Source organism: Dicentrarchus labrax, unplaced genomic scaffold (genome assembly GCF_905237075.1).
Source record: "Dicentrarchus labrax unplaced genomic scaffold, dlabrax2021, whole genome shotgun sequence".
NCBI lineage: Eukaryota > Metazoa > Chordata > Actinopteri > Moronidae > Dicentrarchus > Dicentrarchus labrax.
The window spans coordinates 15,755,646-15,778,524 of record NW_026136720.1 but is presented as its reverse complement, the minus strand read 5'-3'; the positions used below and the strand labels follow the sequence as shown (position 1 = coordinate 15,778,524).

Below are 22,879 nucleotides of genomic sequence, written 5' to 3'. Positions count from 1 at the left end.
GTAGAATGGAAAACAGAAAATATGTAATTTAATCCCTTGCTCTAAATAGCATTTTATTTTATTTTATTTACAAGGGAATAATTAGTATTTTATCACATATAATTGGTCCTCTGTTGCCACCCTCAGGAATGTTACAGTAACAGCAGGCAAACTCCTTAACTGCAGTCAACAAATGAACAGCCTTTACTGTTCACTATTAAATGGCTGATGTAACTACACTCAGTATTTGAACATACAATCCTATAAATGAATCAATGGGTCCGTTGTTATTAATCTTTTTAAATCAATTTAAGCCATGAAGCCCTACACATACATAAAAATTAAATTTACTGTCACTTAGCAGTAAAATAATGTAGCTACAAACCAAAGAACCTAGACTTCAGACAGCTCAGCTTCTATACCAGCAATAAGCAGGTATATATGTATATATACCATATATACCTATATATGTACATGCTCCTACAATAATAATACAAATATATAATATAAAATATATGATAAAATAGTTCATACTTGGGATTTTCTTGAGACTACCCAAACAAACTATGTATACTAAAATATATCAGTGCTTGGTTAACTAATCACTCAGTTAGGGTGGTCTGCCCTTTACAATACAATACAGGGAATATGAGCCTTTTGGCTTTCCATATGCCTGCAGCCCAACCTGGCCTTTGTACCTAAGGGGTGTAACCTTCATTCTCCCCAGGGGAAGAGCAAAGTCCTTTGGGTGATCCTTGTTGTTTAATAACAGAGTGCGGTTTCTAGACACAGACAGAAACCGGGAATGGTTTGATATTCGTTAATCCACTGTGGTTCATATGAAGGTCTCTAACATAGAAGGAAACTCAAAGAGTGAACATAATGGTTTATATTCTTTAAATCATTGATTTTAATCATTTGGTTATTCAGTTTGTTTTATTGTAAATATTGTATAACCCTTGATATGATCTCCGCGCTCCTCCTCCTCCTCCTGCTCCTCCTCATATCTTTTAGCCCCGACCTCTTTTTTCCTCCTCCAGAAGGTGATAAAACTTTCATTCACACCGTCTGTGGTTTAAAGTTCTCCACAGGTAAACATGCTCGTCTGGATAGTGTTTGTCGCTGTGCTTATTTTTGCCTTTGTATTCCGTCATCCTCACTTTCTCCAGGATGTCAAATTCGTGCGCTCTAAATTAAAACTAAGCTGCCTTATCCAAAAATACAATCAGACTAATTTCTCCATCATGGACCGGTTCTCGGAGGCGGTGAAGGCGCAGCCGCACAAGCCGTTAATTCTCTATAAAGAGGAGACTTTCACGTACCGGGAGGCGGATGAGCTCAGCAACAAAGCCGCAAGAGTCTTCCTGCAGAGCGGCCTTGGGAAGGGAGACACCGTTGCGCTCTTCCTCGGGAATGAGCCGACGTTTCTGTGGCTGTGGTTGGGTTTGGGGAAGATCGGGTGCCCCGCTGCGTTACTCAACTACAACATCAGATCCAGATCTCTGTTGCACTGCTTCAGCTGCAGCGGAGCCAAAACCCTGGTGGCTTCAGAAGGTGGGTTTGCATGTGATTAGACACTGTAAATTCACTGTATTGCAAATGTTATTCATGTAAAAGAATGAAAGTGCACATGCACAATGTTTAGGAGCTGTAAACAATGTAGTGTTAAATATTAAACCAGTGCTTCCTTTCTGGTCTGTAACGCCTTACAAAAAACCCAGTGAACAAACAAAACACAATCTTTAATCGGTTGTTAATGTTAAATGATTTGGAAAAACTTAATTCAACTGTAGAGCCAAACCGATGTTTTTTTTGGTTTTTTTTAGACCAATACCGATATGGCCAATATAGTGGATTTTTAAACTGGAATAAAAATAGACAGATTTTGCACCGATATAACTGCCTTCTTAAGCAAATAACTTTTATTAAAAAATATTTAAGTTACATAATTGAACATAAGCTACATTGTCGACTAATTCTAGAAATGAACAAGAGTAAATTAAATAGCTAAAACATCAGTCCTGTAAAAACTACAAGCCTTTATGCAATTATATACCGGAAAAAAGATTTTATATTAACGCATATGGCATGACATATACACCAAAACCGATATACCATCTACAAATAGGCCAGTATTTACTGACCGATATATAGCTCTTCATTTGTGTTAACAATTGTCTGTTTCATTGTACTTTCCATCCACTGGAGTGCAGTAATAAGATGCCTCAGCTACAGAGGAGCAAAAAGTTACTGCTGAAGGATTAAAATGTTTATGTATCATTATTAAACCTGTTAAGTCTTTCAGTTGCAGAACATTTGTTTTTATTCCCAGAGTTACAGGATGCTGTGGAGGAGGTCCTGCCCAGTCTGTTGGAGCAGCAGGTTACAGTTTTCATCCTGGCTGACAGATGCAGAACTGCAGATGTGCAGAGCTTCAAAGACAAAATGAGCCAGGCCTCCTCTGAGCCTATATCCAAAGATTTAAGGTCACATGTAACCTTGCAGAGTCCAGCAGTCTACATATACACATCAGGGACAACAGGTAAGCTACTTCAGGTGTTAAATGTTCAGGATTCAACAGTAAAAGAAAGAGTACTGATGTTTACCTCTGGCTTCTCTTTCACAGGTTTCCCTAAAGCAGCAGTGATCACTCACTCCAAACTGTGGAGCCTCTCTTTGCTTCTGACTATAACAGGAGTGAAGCCCGAAGACGTGATTTATGTTAGCCTCCCTCTCTATCACAGCACCGGCTTACTTGGTTTCACTGGAGCCATTGACAGGGGTATGAACACATTCGGGTGGGGAAACATTTAAACAACAGTGATTTTGTTAAGGGAACAGACTGGTGTTATTCTATTTATTGTCAGCAAATCCAATGAAAAGACCAAAACCTTCCATCTCCCAATACTGTCCAACCTCCTACCTTGTGTGTTGCATTTCAAGCCTATTAATTTCTACAGAAGACTTAAATCTGTAAAACTAAAACGGGGCACAAAATTGTTTTTTTTTTTTAAAAAAAGGCATGTAACAGCTGGTCACTGAAGCCTTTAGTAAACAACATTGAATGGTAGTAAGTTATGCATTTCGGGGGGCTATTTTTAGATGTGAATTAATACCCGTTTGGTGCTCTAGTCCAGTTGTTCTCAAACTTTTAAATATTTTTACAGTACACACTGCAAGCACAAAACATTTTTGATTTTAAAAAAGCCAATATAAAGATGTAAAGCTATAATGCAATGCTGTGCCACCAGTGTTGAAATGTATTATTAAGTATTAAAAATACTTGAATGCTCCATTACAAATGGTTTAAAATCACTCAATTCAAACCAATGTTTTGGCATCATATTACAAGAACACTAAGACAGAATTGTAGTTTCATTGAACTGTGTTTTTTAGATACGTTGCATGTAAAATATAGGTTTTACGACAGTTCAATAGGGCATTGAAATTAGGAATATTTAATATAAATTATGGTTTACCTTTTTTTTAATGTTATTTTTTACCTCTTGCAGTACTCCAAAGTACCTCTAGGGGTACACATACCCCATTAGAGAAACTGTTCCAGCTGGCGGATTTCTGATCTGGGGGAACTTTGCCAGTTGCCAGGGGGTACTTAGAGAAAGATTGACATGAAGCTCAAGAAAAAAAAAAAAAAAAATGTATATATATACATATATATATATATATATATATATATATACACACATACATATACATACACACACACACACACACACACACACACATATACACACACATATTTGTTTTTAGGAGGAAGATAAACAGAAATAGTTTACTGATACGCCACAAGAAACCCCCAGCAGCCACAGTCTGATATCAAAAGCAGCCGAATGTCATGCACACATCATGGAAACATGCCCCTTCTGTCACGCCAAGTGGAAGTACGATTGCAAACCTACTAAATGAACAGATTTGGAACATGATAAGTGGTGTTGATGAAGGGAATTAAAGGGTACTTGAGCTCATTTAGGGTTTAGGATAGGATTTCTGGGCGGGATGTCAGAAAGGTTTGAGAACAACTGCCCTAGTGAGTAATTTACAGCAGCAGGTTGGAACCTGTGGGCTGTTTCACAAAAGCAGAATTAAGAAATCCAGTATAACTAAAAAAGTGAGGTCTGTTCGGTGCAACCTTACTTAATAGGTTTCACAAAGGCTAAGCCGGGCTGAGGAGGTGCAGCTGGGGGAAGCCAGTAATTTGGATGCATGTCTTCAACAGACCACAAGGTTGATCACAGATTCACTGATCTTGAAATGCAGGAGACGTATTAAACACACTTTACGTAATGGAAGCTTATGCGGACAATAAACTGACTGAAGACATAAGTAGCCTAAAATAAACATTTAACTGTGATGGAAAAACTGAAGAATATGAACCACTCGTACTCGATGAAGAGTTCAGGGGACCTTGATGACTTACACAGCAGAATTTATTAAGGCTCGACCGACAAGAACAAGATCACAAAACCCAGGTCTGAAGATTACTTCCTGTCTCCTGACCCACAAGATCTTCTAGTGTCCCACATATGGTCTTAAGTTATGCAGCTACATTTATGTGTAGTGTAAATAGAGGTTCAAACTAAACTCCAAGCAGACCTATGCTATACTCACGTTGAATGACACCCAGAGTCACACACAAAGCATAAAGAGAGACAACCTTGGTCTTTCATAACAAAGTAGAGCTACAATATGTTGGGTGCTCAGTGTTCGACCTTATCAGCTGCTGTGCCAAACTGTCAGAGAGGAGGACAAATCAACAAAGAAGAGGCACTGGCTGTGACCTCTGACCTCCTTTATGTTTGTAGACAACCGTAACCCTAACCCATCTAATGTAAAGAAGAAAAATACTTTCACACAAACCCCTACTCTCTTATTTGTCCTTTGCAGAAGTGAACAGTTAACATTTGCCTGAGCAGTGGAGGTTAATATGTTACTCAGGAAAGTTAATTCAGTACAAATTTGGAACATTTCTTTCGGATCGCAGTGACTGCTGACTGAACAGATAAAGCAATACATTTTAGCTTGGTCTGGAGCAGACTAGCTACACAGAATAAATCTCTAAGGTATCTTACACCGATCAGCCATAAAATTATGAACACCTGGACCAGTCTTCACTCCCCACGTGCATCAGTGAGCCTTGTCCGCCCATGACCCTGTCTCTGGTTCACCACTTTTCCTTCCTTGGACCACATTTGATAGGTACTGACCACTGCAGACCGGGAACACCCCACAAGAGCTGTAGTTTTGGAGATACTCTGACCCAGTCGTCTAAGTTGCTCAAATCTTCACGCTGCCCATTTTTCCTGCTTCTAACACATCAATTTGAGGACAAAATGTTCACTTGCTGCCTAATATATCCCACCCACTGACAGGTGCTAAGATAACCAGATAATCAGAGTTATTCACTTCACCTGTCAGTGCTCAAAATGTCATGGCTGGTCGGTGTATGTGCCACTGCTTTTGTGAAACAGCCCTCAATTTGGAACTGAGTGTAAATAAACTGCATTGCCCGTGTCCGTTGAAATGAAGGAACACAGTGTGGCTCATTTATGTGTTTTTCATAGTTGTCAGACACAAAGGAATAAGCCATATCAGACTTGGTCTCCACAGAAAATATTTGTTAGGAGGAATAATTTATTGTTGGTTTTGGTCTTTTCATGGATTTGTTGACAAAAAGAAAATATAAAATATCCTCAACCTAATCCTATTTGTCATCTTGCTGCTGTGTGTAGGTATCACAGTGGCTTTAAGGAGTAAATTTTCTGTATCTCAGTTCTGGGACGACTGCAGAAAATACAACGTCACTGTCATACAGTACATAGGTGAAATTATGCGTTACCTCTGCAACACACCAAAGGTATGCACTGTATGTCACAGCAATAACATTAATGGTACACATCAGAGGTCACCAGAAAATAGTCTTCCTGTGTTCCCTGACAGAAACTCAATGATCGAAGCCACAAAGTCAGACTTGCGATAGGCAACGGGATTAGGCCAGATGTTTGGAGGGACTTCATCAGCAGGTTTGGAAACGTTCAAATCAGAGAGTTTTATGGAGCAACAGAAGGGAACTTTGCTCTGATAAATTACAGCGGCAAGATTGGAGCTGTTGGTCGACATACCTTCCTCCTCAAGGTAGACGGCAATGTTTCCTTCCACATTATGAAGTAAGAGCTGTTAATCAATAAGCAAGTTTGTTTGTTTTTTTGTTTTTTTTCTTGCAGTGGTTTTTCCCGTACAGTCTGGTCAAGTACGACGTAGACAAAGATATGCCTTTGAGGGATTCTGCTGGTTTCTGCATAGAGGCTGCTAAAGGTGCGTATACCAGGGCTGTGGGTACCATCGAGGACACAGACATCATGTCATCCGGTTTTATTTGTATGTTTTCCAGGGAATAATGGGGACCTGAAGTATAGTTAATGTTTTTAGAATCAATGCCTACGCATATAGGTTATTATTATTATTAATTATTATTAAATCAATGGGTATTAGATCACCAACTGTCCTAACGAATACATTTCTTCTTAAAATCTACTTAGGCACTTCTCACAAACAGACAGACACCCATGTTTTCTTTTTTAAAAAAACAACTTTATTTGTGAAACATGGAAGATGCGTACAGTGACAAACTCAGTGCTGCACAATTCAAGTAAAGTTTCCTTTCCAAATTTCCCAATTTATCAGTTACTACCACTGTAGTTTCTCCTTCATTTTTGTAACAGCAGGGTAAGGCAAGGGCATTGCAACTAAACTGTAACTACATTGCTTGATGTCATTAAAATCCTACACACTGGACCATAAGCAACAAGACTAAAGTCCAATGCATTGTTGGTGTTATTTTTGTGTTACTGTTGGGTTTCTGGATAAAAATAACCCAGTATTGCATTGGTGTTGTATTGACCCCTATATTGTTTTTGCGTGCAACTCTGTGAGGGTTTACTTTAGCTAAATATTCATGTACTTCTCCATAGATGTAAACTTGGGAGATTAAAGTCATCAGGGAACCATGAATGTGTGCGAACCAAATTCCACAGCTGTAACTGACAAGATATTTCAATAAAGGGCTGATAAATCAACCTCATGGTGGCAGTAGAGGAAAAATCAGGGAGTCACCAAAGTCAACAGGCTACATCATCTGGGAACCATGGATGGCTGTACAGAATTTCAAAGTAATCTAGACAATAGTTGTTGAGATATTTCAGTCTAAAATTATGGACCTGGCTGCTTGGACTAGTGACAATTTCTAAAATCCTTGCTTGGTTTGTACTTATGCAACATTTTTGATGATTCGGTGCATCTATAAAAAACACTTAAATCCATCTTTATACCTTCTTAAATCTGTATTTGTCACTGTTGTCTCAACCTGAGGTATCTGCTGTACAATGCATCATAAAAAAAACTGGTTTAATTTGTGCTTCAACACACTTTAACTCCCCCCAAAGATAAACTCTCCAGTTTTAACTTTCTGCAGGTGAACCTGGACTTCTGGTATGTGAAATATCAATCAGAGCACCGTTCTCGGGTTACGCGAAAGACCTGCAGCAAACTGAGAAGAAGAAGCTCCATAATGTCCACAAGAAAGGAGACATGTACTTCAACACCGGTGACCTGCTGAGCATTGATGACGACAATTTCATCTACTTTCAGGATCGAGTTGGAGACACTTTCAGGTGAGTTAAACTTTTGTTTCAGCCAATTTAAAGCTTAAAAACCTGAGTTCACACAGCATTAAAGTTGTTGTTTTTTAATAATTAATAGATGGAAAGGAGAGAACGTGTCTACAAATGAGGTGGCTGACGTCATCACACGGGTAGACTGCATTAAAGAAGCCAACGTGTATGGAGTTGAAGTGCCAGGTAATTTTCACTGTACATCTTCTTCTTTGTTCTCGTTCCTACAAGGTCTGTTCTTAGACAGACAAAGAAAATGTGGTCTTCTTATGCTATGATTTGAAGGGCACAACCAGTCTATCCTTTGAAACCTCAGTTTATTATATTGTGTTCAGATTGTAAAGTCTGTAAATCATATTTACCTGTTTTGCCCTCATGTGGCCGGTCTGTTGAACTAGACTAATAAAATGCTACTGCAAGGTTTAAATGGTGTGTTAACTGCACTGTTTTCTTATGTTTACAATCTGGATAAATCAAAGGGCGTTACAGGGAGATAAAAGTATGGATATACACATTCACCATTAACCAGACACACTGATTGCCAGTTGTCTATCATGTGTTTAAGAAAAATGGTACAACTCGTACTATAAACTCATGGAACTTGCCCCAGTTTCCGAGTGGTATTTACTCTCTGTCGGTCAGTTGTGCTCAGTGTCCTGGTCATAACCTTTGGCTGAGATATCTCAGAAGATGCCACTGCTGAACTGGGACACAGCATAGGAAAACACCAATGGTGGCAAAGGCCGGGCAGGCAGCGCAGAGGGCAAAGTTCATATAAGTGAAAGCAGGTTACGACATACGACTCCATTCAGAGTTCAACCGAACTGAAACAACAATGAAACACTAAACTGCATTTGAGTGAGTGGAACAATTGATCCAATTATCTCTGGCTGAACAACAACACTGATGCAACATCTGTGTGCAGTGACAGAGAGGTGCATGCCGGTGTTCTGTAAACAACACAAAGTCAATTATTTATTATATTGTTTGTCCCAATGATTTGGCCTGCCCTTTAAAGGCTCTTTCAGACGCAACATAACTCTAGCTTCTGCACTCTAAAATCCATTATTTTCAATAGTTTACAAGGCGCTATGATAGCTTCTCTCTGCACTGAGAAAAGCATGTACAAAGCCGCCGTGACGCAGTAATGAATACTCGTGTGGCCAATTAAAACGAGGCAGCCAGGTATGGAAGGTAAAATGGAGGAAAAGGTAATATTGTCTGTGTCTGAATTTCTTAAAAGAGTTTTATGCTTATATCAAGACCTCGGAAGGAATGGCCTGTCTTGGAAACATGTTTCCAACCAAGCCAGTGGAGCTTAAACATCTGATCATTCTCCTCTAATTTGTCAATTGGTACCTGCTGGATAATTTTGTTTTTAGTGCATCTCACTGATGCACACTCTGCCTGTTTTGCTCTGTCCTCCCCACCTTTCACACACACACACACACACACACACACACACACACCTGGTCGGATTTGTGCAGAACCAGTGGCAAGTGTCTGAAAGGGCCTTAAAGCAACATCACGCAACTATTTTACCCTAAAACAACATCATCAAAATCAGTCTGATGGTACACTGGATAGAGCGACACGGCTGTTTATATTATGTAACTTGGGTTAGGGTTAGATCTCCCTTGAGAAATTGTAACTATGTCACTGGATAATATTTTATGGAGAAAACCTAGTTTTCCCTTATATGTCCTCCAACTGCTTTGCCTCTGATTTACTTGTTGCTAAGGTAACCACTAACTGCTGCTAACTGTAGCTGCTGTTAGATAGTTCCCTGAGTTAGCCGTGAGTTAAAATCCATTATTATTATTGTTATTATTTTTCAGGTCTGGAGGGGAGAGCTGGAATGGCTGCCATTACTTTAAGTGAAGGACAGAGATTTGACTCCGCAGGTGTTTTTAAACATGTCAAAAACTTCCTGCCGGCATACGCGAGGCCACGTTTTCTGAGGATTCAGGTACGTTTTACTCCACTGATCTCATATTTTTACAAAGCATTCTGACAGTTTCAGCCTTTGTGGTGAGAGCATTATTTAACCCCTCCCGTAATAATACATTGCACTGTGATTGCTTACAGAGTTCCTTGGACGTTACAGGCACGTTTAAGCATATGAAGGGGAAGCTGGTGGGGGAGGGTTTCAACCCAAATAAAATAACAGACCCACTCTACTTCCTGGATGAAGAAGACAATAATTACGTCCCACTTACGCTGGACTTATTCCATTCAGTTATATCAAGGAAGATCAAAATTTAAAGTGGCTTTCCTTTTGTTCTTGTTTGAGAGATATTAAGAAAAGGTCACTCGTGGAGTTTGTAATCACTGTGTTGTATCAGTTAGAATAAAAGACGCTTCAGAGGTTTCCTGTGCTTCAGTGGAAAGCTGTACAGGTTTACACTTGAGTTGAATGTGGTTTGTAGACTAACAGAGTAACATACATTAAGTATAATATAACACAATACAACTTACATTAGTTACAATCAAAGTCCTATACATGTTGTCCACAGGGTATCAATACAACATCAAATGCAGATGTAATTAATATTGAAAGAGAATAACGTGGACGGCTTTGATGATTAAGTAAGAGGGCTGTTTGTTGTAGTAAAGTATTAACTTCTAAGACTCACATATAATAATAATAATAATAATAATAATAAAATAAAACTGCAAATACATGTTAATTCAACATTACAATGAGAGCGAGTATGTTTAAAGTTACAGGTCAAGTAACCTCCTCCTTGCACTGTCTGCTAAGCCACATGATGCCGTTTAGTCTAGTAAGTCAAATTATGATTAATTATAGTGCACACATAGTCATGTGGAATGACTATATAAATATAATATTTAGTATAATTACATTGGATATTTGAATGATATATGTGCACAAATACCAATCATAGCTCAAAACATTGCTAAATTTGTCTGAATTAAAAAAGTCAGAAGTGGTACTAAATGAAGAGCTGTCAGATTTGAAAGAGCTGGTTTTTATAGGCAAGTTGAGTCAAAATGCCAAGAAGCTGATTGGCTCCTGACGTACATGTGTAACGCTGTCTAACGAAATTGAGGGGGGCTACTGTACTTGAACTCCATGTGACCTGCAAGTCTTTTACCCACCTGTTTGCACTGTAGCACTCCCTATGTGATGTCTTCTCTTTATCTCTTTACTTCTGTGATTTCAACAGTTATTTTATATATAAAATGACTATAATCCTCCTTCAGAGAGCATGTTTGAGCTTGTTGCACTGCGCTGTGACTCATAATGTATGCATTGATAGCTTCACTTAGGAGTTAATAAATAATATTAGAATAATAATAATAAATATAAAATTAATACTTATGGGTGAATGGTGATGTGTTTTCTTCATCTATCTTAAATAAATCTTCATCTGTGTCATTTTAAAGCATAGCAATGTTATTCTGATCAATATGACGTACCAGCTCCAACCCTCCTGTCACCCTGTGGTTGGGTGCAGGTTGACCCAGGTTGTGTTGCCCCTGGAGCTGACCAGGGATCAGCAGCACTGAGGATACCTCAGTAAACAGATGTTTTCTTGACACGACAAAACCACTGAAGACTAGTTTAGGCTTGTTAGTGGCGTAGCTTTAGGGATGTAATGACAGTTAGCCTATAACCTCAGTCCAGAGTGAAATGTCTCAACAACTATCAGAAGAATTGCCCATCATATCTGTACAAACAATACTGATCCCCTGACTTTTCTATGTAGCACCACCAGTGTGTTAAAATTGACAGTTGTGAGTGAAAAAAGAGCCTTCAGGGCAGTAGACAGGGTGGAGCTCACACTTATTCAGAGAGAGCTGAGATGGAGGCACGAAAGGTGCTCAAGACGTGCTGAGCAGCTGTGCAGCACATCGTCAACCTGTATCATTTTATCATGTTACCTGACTGGAAAAGCGCGCACAGACTGTGGAAGACGTAATGCTGGTCCAAGTACCCCAGAATGGGCATCCCAAAGTCTTAAATGACTACAGACCAGTGGCTCGGGTGAACCCACCGCAGGCCCCTCATTAGACCAGCACTGGAGCCCCTGCAGTTCACCTAACATCAGAGTGGATGACACCATAATTTATTCACACCTGAACAAGTATGGGAGCACACAAGGATCATTGATCATGCTTTTAACACCACACAGCCTCTGCTGTCTGGAGACAAGCTCGGGGCCATGCAGGTAAACACGCCTCTTGCCTGGATAAAGGATTACCTAACCGGCAGGCCATGTTTGTAAGACTGAGGAACTAAATAAGTCTCAAGTCTCTGAGGGCAGGTGACCATTCAATTTCAAGTCTTTAAGGTTTCCTTTTGAATACTGAGCTTTAAGGGCATTAGAATATTTTAATTTCAAATATGTGTTAATATAGAAAGAATTCAATATTTTGGCGTGTGTGCTTGTGCAAGCCCACCTGCTGCTGTCATATCTCAGTCAGGTCGAGTGTTTGAGGTTCAGTCTCAACTAATCAAGTCTCACAGCTGTCAAGCCTAAATCAAGTTTCAGGTTATTTTTGAGACTTAGGTCTGACCTGTGTCCATCAACCCACAGATTGGGATTTATCACCCCAAATTCTGGGAAACTGTAATGTGGATTTTTCACAATATTCTGACATTTAGTAACATTTAATTGATTTATTAAAAAAATACTAAATAGTTGCCACCCTTCTCCACATATGGGACAACTATAGAAACAGTCTCAATGACATTCGTCTTTCAAACACTGAACAGTATGTGCTTCAATATAGAAAATACACGATTTTAGTTATTTTCCAGACCACAATAAAAGTGTGTGTGTGTGTGTAATTTGTAGCCACGCCCCTCTCCATAAACCAGCAAATACAGCTCAGTTTCAGGCGTGCACTCCCACCAGCTACTCAGATTGCACATTAATAATGCGGGTTGCCATGTGCAGAGTTTCTGTAGTGGTTTGTGACTTCTGTTATTAATGCACATCGGTGGATTTCACTCTTATAGATGGTGTCGGCTCTTTATGCCCCTTTAAAAAAACAATTACCAGGCAAATAAACTGCAGTTAACTGCCCCAACCTGGAGGTGTCGCAGGTTTTCAATGCACTGCTTCTCCCTTTCTGTTTGTCAGTTTATTTAATCATTTTTCTCACCCATTCAGATCTTGCACAAAGTCGTAGGTTACAGCAGAACAGAAGACTAATCCAACATGAGAATAACATACACATGTGCAGAAATCAGTGTGAATTCAGTCCAAACTGGATGTGAAAACACCGGATCTGGCAACTGGAAAACATTCCGTAATGAAGGAGGGGTCGACGGGTCGGAGCTGAGGACCGCCCCAGAAGAGTTGAGTGGGTGAACTTTGTCACAAATTTCCCTGAGCTGCATTATTTCTGCCTCCTCTGACGCTCGCTGACAGATGCCTCAAGTGTGAGTGCGCTTTTGCAAGATGTACATCTGGTTCACTGTTCTAGCCGGACTGGCTATTCTGTCCTTCTCATTCGTCAAGACCTTTTTCCCTTACCTTGGCGAGGACTGCGCATACATCCTGAGGAGCATTAAACTTGGTGCCAGGCTCGTCAGATACAACAAAGTCAAACCTTTTTACAGCATCTTGGATTGTTTCTTGGATGCGGTGAAGAGGCATCCGAATAAGGTCTTTGTGCACTTTGAAGGTCGAGAATATTCTTATGGCGAAGTGGATAAACAGAGCAACAAGGTGGCCAGAGCTCTGCAGGCTGAAGCCCGGCTCAAGGAGGGGGACGCGGTCGCCCTGTTTCTGGCCAACGAGCCCAGTTTCATGTGGACTTGGCTCGGTTTGGCCAAGTTGGGCTGTCCGGCTGCTCTCCTCAACTATAACATCAGATCCAAGTCTCTGTTGCACTGTTTCTCCTGCTGCGGAGCCAAAGTGATCATCGCCTCTGCAGGTAAGGTGTAAGAGGAGGAGGAGGAGGAGGGTGGTCTTCAGCTCTCTGCAGAGCTCTGAGCCCTCCACCATTATTCCACAAGCATGCTTGTTGCCCACAGGAGAGTGCAAAGTTCAAAGTGCAACTTGAGGTTACAGAATTTCCATTTTGTCCAGTGGTGGAAAGCACAGTCACTTCAATACTGTTCTGATAATCATGAGTTACTTTATTTTGTTCTTCTAGTTCACTACATTTCAGAGGGAAACCCTGTAGCTACTTTTTAAACCACTCGATTTATTTCTCAGCTCTACTTGTCAGATTAAGATTTTACATAAACATATAATAAGACTGTAAAATACAACCAATAATTGAGAATTAAACCAGTGCTTTTTGCATGTGACTCCTTAAGAAGCAGCATCTAGTTGGGGCTCATTTCATGTTTCAGAGACATTTCCACTCTTAACTTCTCATAAAGCCCAAATAGGTTAAATTGCTCCAATATTTCACATTAAAAACAAAGATTAGAGAGAATATTACAAAAGAAGATTTTGCAGCAGAATTTCTTTACTACCACATTAATCATCTGGCGCCCCTCAGATTTATCTTGTGACCCTTAGAAGGGGCCCGACCCCTATGTTGGAAACTGCTGGACTAAACAACAACAGTACATAAAGTAGTTAAATGTAGCTCCACCGCGACCAGCTGCAACATTACAGTGTTGCTTATGCATTAATGCATCTGTATGAACAATCTCACCATTAATGTCCAATATAATAATACATATTCACAGATTTTCAGATCATTTCAGTTTATATTCTGCTTAATGTTGCAGATTAACACACAAACACCACAGACTTATTGCCACACAGTAAATCTGTGCCGCAGGGCATTTGCCCACTTTGCCTGGTTGGTGATCCAACCTTATGTTGGATTAAACTGCTCAGGTGTGTTTAAAGTAGTGATGACGAAGCATCAGATGCAACATTAACTTTGTGCATGTAGGTTAATGCTCTGAACTGGAGTCTTAATGAATCCTAATGTTCATTTAGGACTACTGTGGTAATGCTATGGAACCTTTATTGACAGATCTTGACAACTATCAGGCCACATGTTGCTAATAATAACAACTCTGACAGTGATAATTAGCCTTTATTAACCACCTTTACCACTGACTGAAAGCCTTTCTAGTAGTCTGCACTAGTATGGACAAAATGAAAAGGATAACAACTGGAATACATATTGACTGTTGATTAAAATGTTTATTTAGTGTTTTAGGAAGCCAACATTTAAATGTATATGTAACTCTGTGGTATGATTTAACTTCTCGAACATTTATGCATGAAAATGTCATCACAGTATGATTATGTGGTAATGCAACAGCTGATAATATTGAATCATCACTCGGTGCTTATCTCCCTGTGAAAAATGATCTGTCCTAACACAACAGTTACTGTATCACATTTTGTTCTCTGTTGAGTTTTAAAAAACAAAGCGATGTGATTTTAAACTAGTGAACATAGACCAGAAAATACATTATTGCCAGGATAATTAAGGAGTCTCTTTGGATGTCATTATCTAACAGCTTTCGCAGCAAATGTTATCAGGAACAATGGTTTAATTCCTTTTTTTTTTTTTCTCACATGGTTTCAATCAGTGTGCTCTGCATTCAGTCCTGATGACTTAGTTCATTTCAGGTAACAAACAAAAGGGACATTGCACTCTGAAAACTTGTTTCTCCGTGCTCCCATTATGCTGCTAGAGTTTCACTACTGAGAACTGCATATATTGGGACTGAACTGCCTGCGCCATGTGCTCGAATCCCAGTGGGTTCTGTGGTAACATGATACAGGGCCTACATGTGCTGTTGCGCAACACAGCGCTCTGACATATTGTGTAGAGCTGAATGCGTCTCTGTATTTGCAGAACTGCAGGACGCTGTGGAGGAGGTTTTACCGACACTGAGAGAGCAGGGTATCAGTGTGTACCTCCTGTCAGAAGCCTGCAGCATTCAGGGCATCAAGACATTGTCTGACAAGATCTCCCAGGCCTCAGATCAGCCGCTGTCCCGGGACCTCAGAGCCAATGTCAACATCAGAAGCACTGCTCTGTACATCTACACATCGGGAACCACAGGTACACCAGGAAACACCTCTGAAACATACACCAACAAAGTAAAAGTCTGCCCAGGAAAATACACTTAGGCTATATTCAGACTGCAGGCGAAAGTGGTGGAGGAGGAGAATGTCTTGCCTTATTACCTACATATTTCTTTAGTGTCTTTAGTGAACCTCTGAGTTGACTGTCAGCGGAATCTGATCTGACTTCATCCTTAAACACAGAGACTCACACAGGCAGCACCCAATTAATACATTGTTAACTCAATCTAAATGCCCATTTCACACAGTGGTACAGATACTTTTGCTTGTATGTGACTCAGATCTGTTTTTTTTGTGTGAACAGCAAAAAACTGGATCTTTTCCATTATGATTTTGGCCACTTTAGGTCTGATTTTTTACAATGTGGCTTCAGTCTGGACAGTCTTATCAGAATTATTGCGACTGTTACGACACTTTAGATCAATGTTCGTCATAATTCTGTGCTGGTGGGAGTCGCTCTGTGAATACAAACATGGAAGACAGCTGGGCAGTAAAGTGAAAACCATTCACATCATGCTCCCACTACTCCTGACTCCCCATCCACCCACACTACCTCCGTACAGGAGCAGCCATTGCTCCACAAAAAGCCATAATTACAAATGTGTCTCTCTCCTCATCCTCATTGGCTTCAGCAGCCTCCATTTTTACTTCTGTACTTCTTTGTTCTTTTGCACATGTGGGTCAGTTCAGGACTGTAATCAGTTCACACTGGAATCTGATATTAGCCACATTTAAAAAAAAACAAAAAAACAATGTGAACAGCAAATTTTATCTCGACACTGAAGCCTTTCCAGCTCTCTGGTTCATTGTAGGCGTATGGATTAGAGCCAGATACCTTAAACAAAATGTAAATAAAGAGTTAAAGAAGAAGATACACCTCTCAGCTGCAGTAAACTAAACCCAGGGCCTCTGTAGCCTCAGTTGTCAGTTTATCGACAACAGTCCTGCATTAAATCCTTCCTCCATGAAGGTTATAATGTTCAGGCTTTGTTGAAACAGTTTTATAGAGGTGTTGATTCAACTTTATTTTGGAAGATGCAGTTTGTGATGTTGTTAAGTTGTATTGTTTTATACTGAGAGCTGTTATTTATTTCTCCAATGCATTTATACCATTAAGGGTAGACATTAGATTATTTTAGGGTGGTTTGCAGCTGACTTTCTTTACCAGTAAAATTTTACCTGAAACTGAACTGCTGAAGAGATACATAGGTCTGTGTTCAAGATTTTCCCAGATATGTTAGCTTCTCTGTTGTGATAATAAATTTTTCCTGTCAGAATACAAGCAGGTTAGGAAGAATACTTGCACATTCAGTGTTTCTTACACAGGTGTGTTGGAGCTTAATATCTTCCCACACACTGTTCTTTAATTCCACCACCATATGCATAAAAAAAGTTTCTTCTTTTATGCAACCAGCACAGTGGGATCTACATTTGGATTTATCACAGTCTCTGTAGCATCCAGCATCATAGCCCTGAGTTTATATTTACACTGCGATATATCAGCTGGGGGTTTAAACACAAAAATATATACAGTGTTTTTAAAAATCAAAACAATATCAAAAATAAAATATTGCGATACGATATTTTTCGATATTCAATTTTACACCCTTACTGTAGACTTGACAGGTGGCTGTAAAAAGTTTGTATTTTTCTCCTTTACAACAAACAGCAGCTGGCGTCAGCATGAAGGAAATCAAACAAATGTTCCTGCTTGTAAGGTCGGCAGAGTCGTTTGAGAGAAATTAACTTAATATTTAACTGTGTTTTTTTTTTAGGTATTTGGCTCTTGAGCTGCTAAATATTCTACTATGTTCACCTGCTAACTGCGGGTAGTGTACAGTGGAGTTCTTCCTGCTGGAAACAGCTGCCTGCTGTGGTTGAAAACATTGCTGATGACAGAGGAGAGAGTGAGCCGAAACAGTAAAGTTTCAGGGCGTAAAACCAAAACAATGAGTCGAATAATGCTAAAAAGCTGAGAGGAACTGCAGAGTCAGACGATTATTCTCTGTGGGACCTCCGACAAGTGACTCCTTTCTTATTAAACATAGTAGTTTGATCCATTCCGACTAGAGCAGACTGAAGCAAATATGCCTGCTATTACATACATAGTATATGAATGGACAATTGAGAAGTCTCCAACAGACATTTCAAGACCCTTTTTTACCTTTAAAAAAACTGCATATAGCCTACCTGATACTACCTGTACCTGTTGTGTTCAGAAACCTGACATGATGTATTATTCTCTGACCTTGGAAGGTTTGCCTAAAGCAGCCGTTGTCACCCATGAGAGAGTTTGGGCCGCCTCCTTCCTCCAGGCGGCCAGTGGCGTCACATCGGAGGACATCTTCTACATCAACCTGCCTCTCTATCACAGTGCAGGCTTTCTCATCGGGATGGCCGGAGCCATTGACAGAGGTGATAATCCTCTTAATCCTCTCATTAGTAAAAGAACAGACGCATTCATACTGTACACCTGGTTTGGCCACTTAAAAAGGCGGTGGATAAGATTACACTAAAATAAAGGCTGTGTTATGTAACGGTAATTGCAGGTATAACCATTATTCTGAGGAGGAAGTTCTCGGCCTCTCAGTTCTGGGACGACTGCAGGAAGTATAATGTGACAGTGATGCAGTACATCGGGGAAACAATGCGCTACCTCTGCAACACGCCCAAGGTAAAATTGTGTTTTTGTTACCATGTAAAGTGCCTTTGAGTCCCTTTTTAAAGTGCTATATGAAATAAATGTAGTATTATTATTTTAAAGGAACCCTAACCAACTTTGGGTTAAATTAATGAAGCATTGTTCTGGTGGAAGATATGAAGGTCTGTGTTTTGAGTCGATGTCACTATTTGCAGAAAGACAATGAAAAGAACCACAGAGTGAGGATCGCCATCGGCAACGGGGTCCGGACAGACATTTGGACCGAGTTTCTGAATCGCTTCGGGGACATTAAAGTCAGAGAGCTGTACGCTGCCACAGAGGGAAACATCGGCTTCATCAATTACACGTCCAAGATCGGCGTTGTGGGGCGAGTCAACTTCGTCCACAGAGTGAGTAACATTGAGTACAGAAGTTCTTGGTTTTCAGGTTGAATCCCACTGATGTTGAGAATCCCCTGACTTTTCCTCTAGCGTCACCATGACAACAGGAGGGATTACCATGAGATTTGACATCTCACCTCTCAAGAAGAAATATAATTACGTTGATTATTTAACTTTTCCTCGATCACCATCACCATGATCAGTGATCCCATCAGCTGCACTTGTTGCACATGTTTACGACTACCAAGCAAATGTATGCATGGTGATATGTTAAACTAACTACATGGTAAACATGCTCTCCAAACATCAGCAGCACCAATGTTTGCTGTCACACAGCCTCACAGAGCCGCGAGCAGGGCTTTAAACTGTTGTTGAACCAGCTAAACTCCATAAACAACAATACTCCCTTTAACTGATTAACTTTTTGTTTTGCAGTTTTTCTTCCCATACACTTTGATCAAGTTCGACGTAGAGAAGGAGGAGCCTGTCAGGAACTCGGAGGGTCTGTGCATTGAGGCAGCCAGAGGTGAGTCAGTAAACTTTATTTATTCCTTTTTCTTTGACTCCAGAGCAGCAGTACCTCATGTCTTACCTTTAGTGGAGAAACTATTGACTGAAATAACTATGTATATTGATAATCAGTTGTCCTTTATTAAGCAAAAACACCAAAATTCAACTGGTTCCAACTTGTGCTGCTTTTATCTGTTTTATTTACTGGACAAAACCAGCAACTTGCAGGCATCCCCTTCGGGTCCAGGCGAAACTGTGATGGACGTTTTGTATGTTTTTTTCTTTTTGCAGGTGAGACAGGACTTTTGGTGGGAAGGATTACTCAGAGGTCTCCCTTTGTTGGGTATGCCGGCAACCAGCAACAGACTGAGAAGAAGAGGCTTCGCAATGTGTTGCAAAAAGGCGACTTGTACTTCAACACTGGAGATTTGCTTCAGATTGATCACCAGAACTTTGTGTACTTTCAGGATCGAGTTGGAGACACTTTCAGGCAAGTTGTGCCTCGTTTTGTGTCGATCTGTCAGTTTTTTTTTTTTTTTTTTTGACTAAATCATTATTTTACACTTTTAACAGAATATGTACATGAGAACAACTAGTTTTATAATAAGTAATGAGTTTGGCTTTACTAAAAGGGTACAGAGCTGAGGTTTTACCCACTGAGATGCACAATTTTATTATTATTAAGATGTTTTCCTTTAGTTTTTTTCTGTATGGATGGATCAGATTTTGATGGCTTAGTGTAGACTTTGTGGACTGGGGGGTGATGCATCGTAGTGTCAATTCATTTTATTATTTTCACGTTAGAAAAACGTCACAATTTCTAACTTTGGACGGCTCTTAATTTATACCTCATTAGCCGAGCTCTTTTGGAACTCATCAAGATACCGTGTCCATTTTTTTTGTCTAAATGTGATTTTCTAAAGTTAAAGGGATGACGTGTTTTCATTTGACTTATTTTTGTTTTGTTTGCGTGTGTGTTGTCACAGATGGAAAGGGGAGAACGTTGCCACATCGGAGGTTGCAGACGTTCTCACAATGGCTAATTGCATTTTGGAGGCAAATGTCTATGGTGTTAAAGTTGAAGGTAAAAGTCCCACTGACACATTTTACAGAAGTATTGATAAGCAAGATGAACGCAAGTACTGTATTCTGTGCTTTTTATTATTCTCTATATAAGGTCATGAGGGGCGGATTGGCATGGCAGCTGTCCTTTTGAAAGAAGGAGAAGATTTTGACTGTTCAGGCACATTCAAGCAGGTCGTCAATTACCTCCCAGCCTACGCAAGACCTCGATTCATCAGGATTCAGGTAAAGTCATTTGCAATTCTCCTCTGTTGTATTTCATGTACCTGTGGCCTTGTGGAACCGAGCCTTATTGCTGCACTTACTCTCGAAGGATTCTCTTTGATCTACTGCAGCTTGGATTGTACCTCATTTTTACGTTGTTTAACCTCTTTGCTCAGTTCAGGTGGCCTTCTTAAAGCAGACTAACTGATTTTAGTCCCTGTTTCATTTATTATTTCAGTTTGATGAAAAACACCACTGAACTATGTCATTTTACTGTCCAAATGCCAAAATCCAGATGGGAGAAGCACTGACTTGATCAAAACGTTAAAATGCTGTCTGAGTCTCCTTCAGTCATTACCGTGCGCTCTCAGCATTTAAGCTTTGGCGAGTAATTGGCAGACAGTTTTGCCCTGGATATTGCACACAGGGCTGAAAAAGTCTCCCAACTCCTTCGCGTTTTTGAGTAAAAAATAATTTAACTGGTTTTTATTTATAGATGATTCTCCATAGGGAGGCTAATGCTGTATAAAGTCAGTGCTCTTTGTAGTAAAGATGGAAATGAAACAATTTATTGGGTTTAAAAGCTCATTATGGACCTTTTGAAATGATAGTTGTCAGAGATTTTGTACATCAGGTGATTATTGGGTTATGTGGCTGTTTTTAGTATACTAACAATATGGAAAGTATGACAACTAATTTAATTATTAATAGATGATGAATGTATATAACTTTTTCACAATTTTTTGTCAAAGAACTTCTGACTTCACCTTGTCGTCCCACTTCTGAAACAAACCTACTCCCATTTTGATACTAATACGGATACTTTAACTCAGGATATCTGCTGATTCGGATATCCGATCTGATATCAGTGCTATTTTTTCCCGAAATTTAAATGTACGCAACTTGCCGTGTGGAGCTGACTGGGATCATTAAGATGAAGCCATGAGGGATTGCTGCGGTGTTACAAATGGAGTTAGCTGCCTGCAAATGACTGAATTTATGAGGACATTGATGATCTGTGACATCTGCCAGATAACAAGTCCAATTATTAAAATATGTGGTTTGTTGCTGTTTTTTTTAACACATATGAACAAAATGTGTTTTGTAGTCCTGCCTGGAGATGACGGGGACATTCAAGATGAAGAAAGTGAGGTTGGTGGAGGAGGGATTCGAGCCGGCTCACATCCAAGATCCTCTATACTTTTTAGACACTGAGAAAAAGACATACGTTCCCATGACTGAGGAGATCTACAGAGCCATCGCAGCTAGGGAAGTAAAACTCTAACACAGAAACTCAATGTAGTCAGTGAAAAACGTAGCAGCTCATTCATGGACCTTTTAACTATCAACTAATCTCAGGGACCATCACGTTTGACCATTTTTCTTTAATTAACACAGCTACTGTGCATCTCTAGTTTTTATTCCATAGTGCTGACAGTATGTGATATACAGGTATGTCTTACTGCCACTGTTTTACTTTTTAATAATTAAACTTATCTTTTACTCCAGACTCTTAATGTGTGATTGGCCAGATAGGTTGTAGCATTTAAATTTTTCTTAACTTTGCCATTATACTGAAGATACAGTGTGATTTAAAAGAATAATTAAAGTCAAATATTATACAGATGTACATTAGCTTTAGATATTAAACTTAAAACATACTTAGGTAACATATTGTGCAATCGTCTGTGGGTTTATCAGTGAACCTTTGCTACTTTATCAGCTGTGTGTACATACAGCACATACTGTTAGGCTGAAGCTGGATCATGTAACAGAGGTCGAGGGAGGGTTTTTATCTAAAAGATCTTGTGAGCACATTTATGGACACAGAAACTGTGACTCTTGTGGGGGAACTGACCAACACAACCTTTGACATGAAGTGATACTCAGACTTTGTCACAAGCTTAGTCATGTGACAAACATGGCAACAATGTTGAAATCAGGGACATCAGCTCATACTGAGGCCAAAAGAAAGTTGACTTTTGTAATGTTGTCTAAAGTTGAACTGAACTCTCCCCCGCCGCTGTAATGTGTTTTTCCTTATTGTTCTTTGAATGTTTGACTTTAACTGTGTAGAACTAATATACTGTACGAGAAGAGTTTGACACTAAAAGACTGTTTTCACTTTATTTAAAGTTTCTCTGTGCTCATTTTAAATCTCAGTTGAAGACGTGCATGTATGAGTGTGATTTTGTGCAATCACAACATTCGTGGTCCGGTATGCCACTCCAGCACACACACATACTGACAATGGACTTTTCAGTGATGAAGGAATAATTTTGTATCTAGTAAAAACTTTTGAAATAACAAATATTTTCATGTTCA

At 39.7% G+C, this 22,879-nt stretch overlaps 2 protein-coding genes across 2 annotated transcripts; both read left to right on the top strand.

Annotated features, from left to right (window-relative positions):
- Positions 1–796: 796 nt before the first annotated feature.
- LOC127353651 (long-chain fatty acid transport protein 2-like) lies at positions 797–11,013 on the top strand. The gene is made up of 10 exons (XM_051383082.1): positions 797–1,533; positions 2,312–2,521; positions 2,606–2,761; positions 5,730–5,854; positions 5,938–6,132; positions 6,222–6,312; positions 7,469–7,667; positions 7,756–7,853; positions 9,506–9,636; positions 9,756–11,013. Exons 1-10 carry the CDS (start codon positions 1,077–1,079, stop codon positions 9,930–9,932), a joined length of 1,839 nt encoding a protein of 612 aa, XP_051239042.1. The 5' UTR covers positions 797–1,076; the 3' UTR covers positions 9,933–11,013.
- A 1,754-nt stretch (positions 11,014–12,767) lies between these two features.
- Positions 12,768–22,683, top strand: zgc:101540 (hsFATP2a_ACSVL_like domain-containing protein). The gene is made up of 10 exons (XM_051383081.1): positions 12,768–13,580; positions 15,483–15,692; positions 17,972–18,130; positions 18,265–18,389; positions 18,572–18,766; positions 19,193–19,283; positions 19,559–19,757; positions 20,254–20,351; positions 20,445–20,575; positions 21,663–22,683. The coding sequence occupies exons 1-10, from the start codon at positions 13,103–13,105 to the stop codon at positions 21,837–21,839; spliced, it is 1,863 nt and encodes a 620-aa protein (XP_051239041.1). The 5' UTR covers positions 12,768–13,102; the 3' UTR covers positions 21,840–22,683.
- Positions 22,684–22,879: the final 196 nt, after the last annotated feature.

Excerpts from the sequence above, each read along its gene's own strand:
- zgc:101540 (XM_051383081.1), top strand. The coding sequence starts at position 13,103 with ATGTACATCTGGTTCACTGTTCTAGCCGGACTGGCTATTCTGTCCTTC. Across the intron at positions 13,581-15,482 it reads AGTGATCATCGCCTCTGCAG|AACTGCAGGACGCTGTGGAG; the intron begins GTAAGGTGTAAG and ends CTGTATTTGCAG. Across the intron at positions 15,693-17,971 it reads CTACACATCGGGAACCACAG|GTTTGCCTAAAGCAGCCGTT; the intron begins GTACACCAGGAA and ends TGACCTTGGAAG.
- LOC127353651 (XM_051383082.1), top strand. The coding sequence starts at position 1,077 with ATGCTCGTCTGGATAGTGTTTGTCGCTGTGCTTATTTTTGCCTTTGTA. Across the intron at positions 2,762-5,729 it reads CACTGGAGCCATTGACAGGG|GTATCACAGTGGCTTTAAGG; the intron begins GTATGAACACAT and ends TGCTGTGTGTAG. Across the intron at positions 7,668-7,755 it reads CGAGTTGGAGACACTTTCAG|ATGGAAAGGAGAGAACGTGT; the intron begins GTGAGTTAAACT and ends AATAATTAATAG.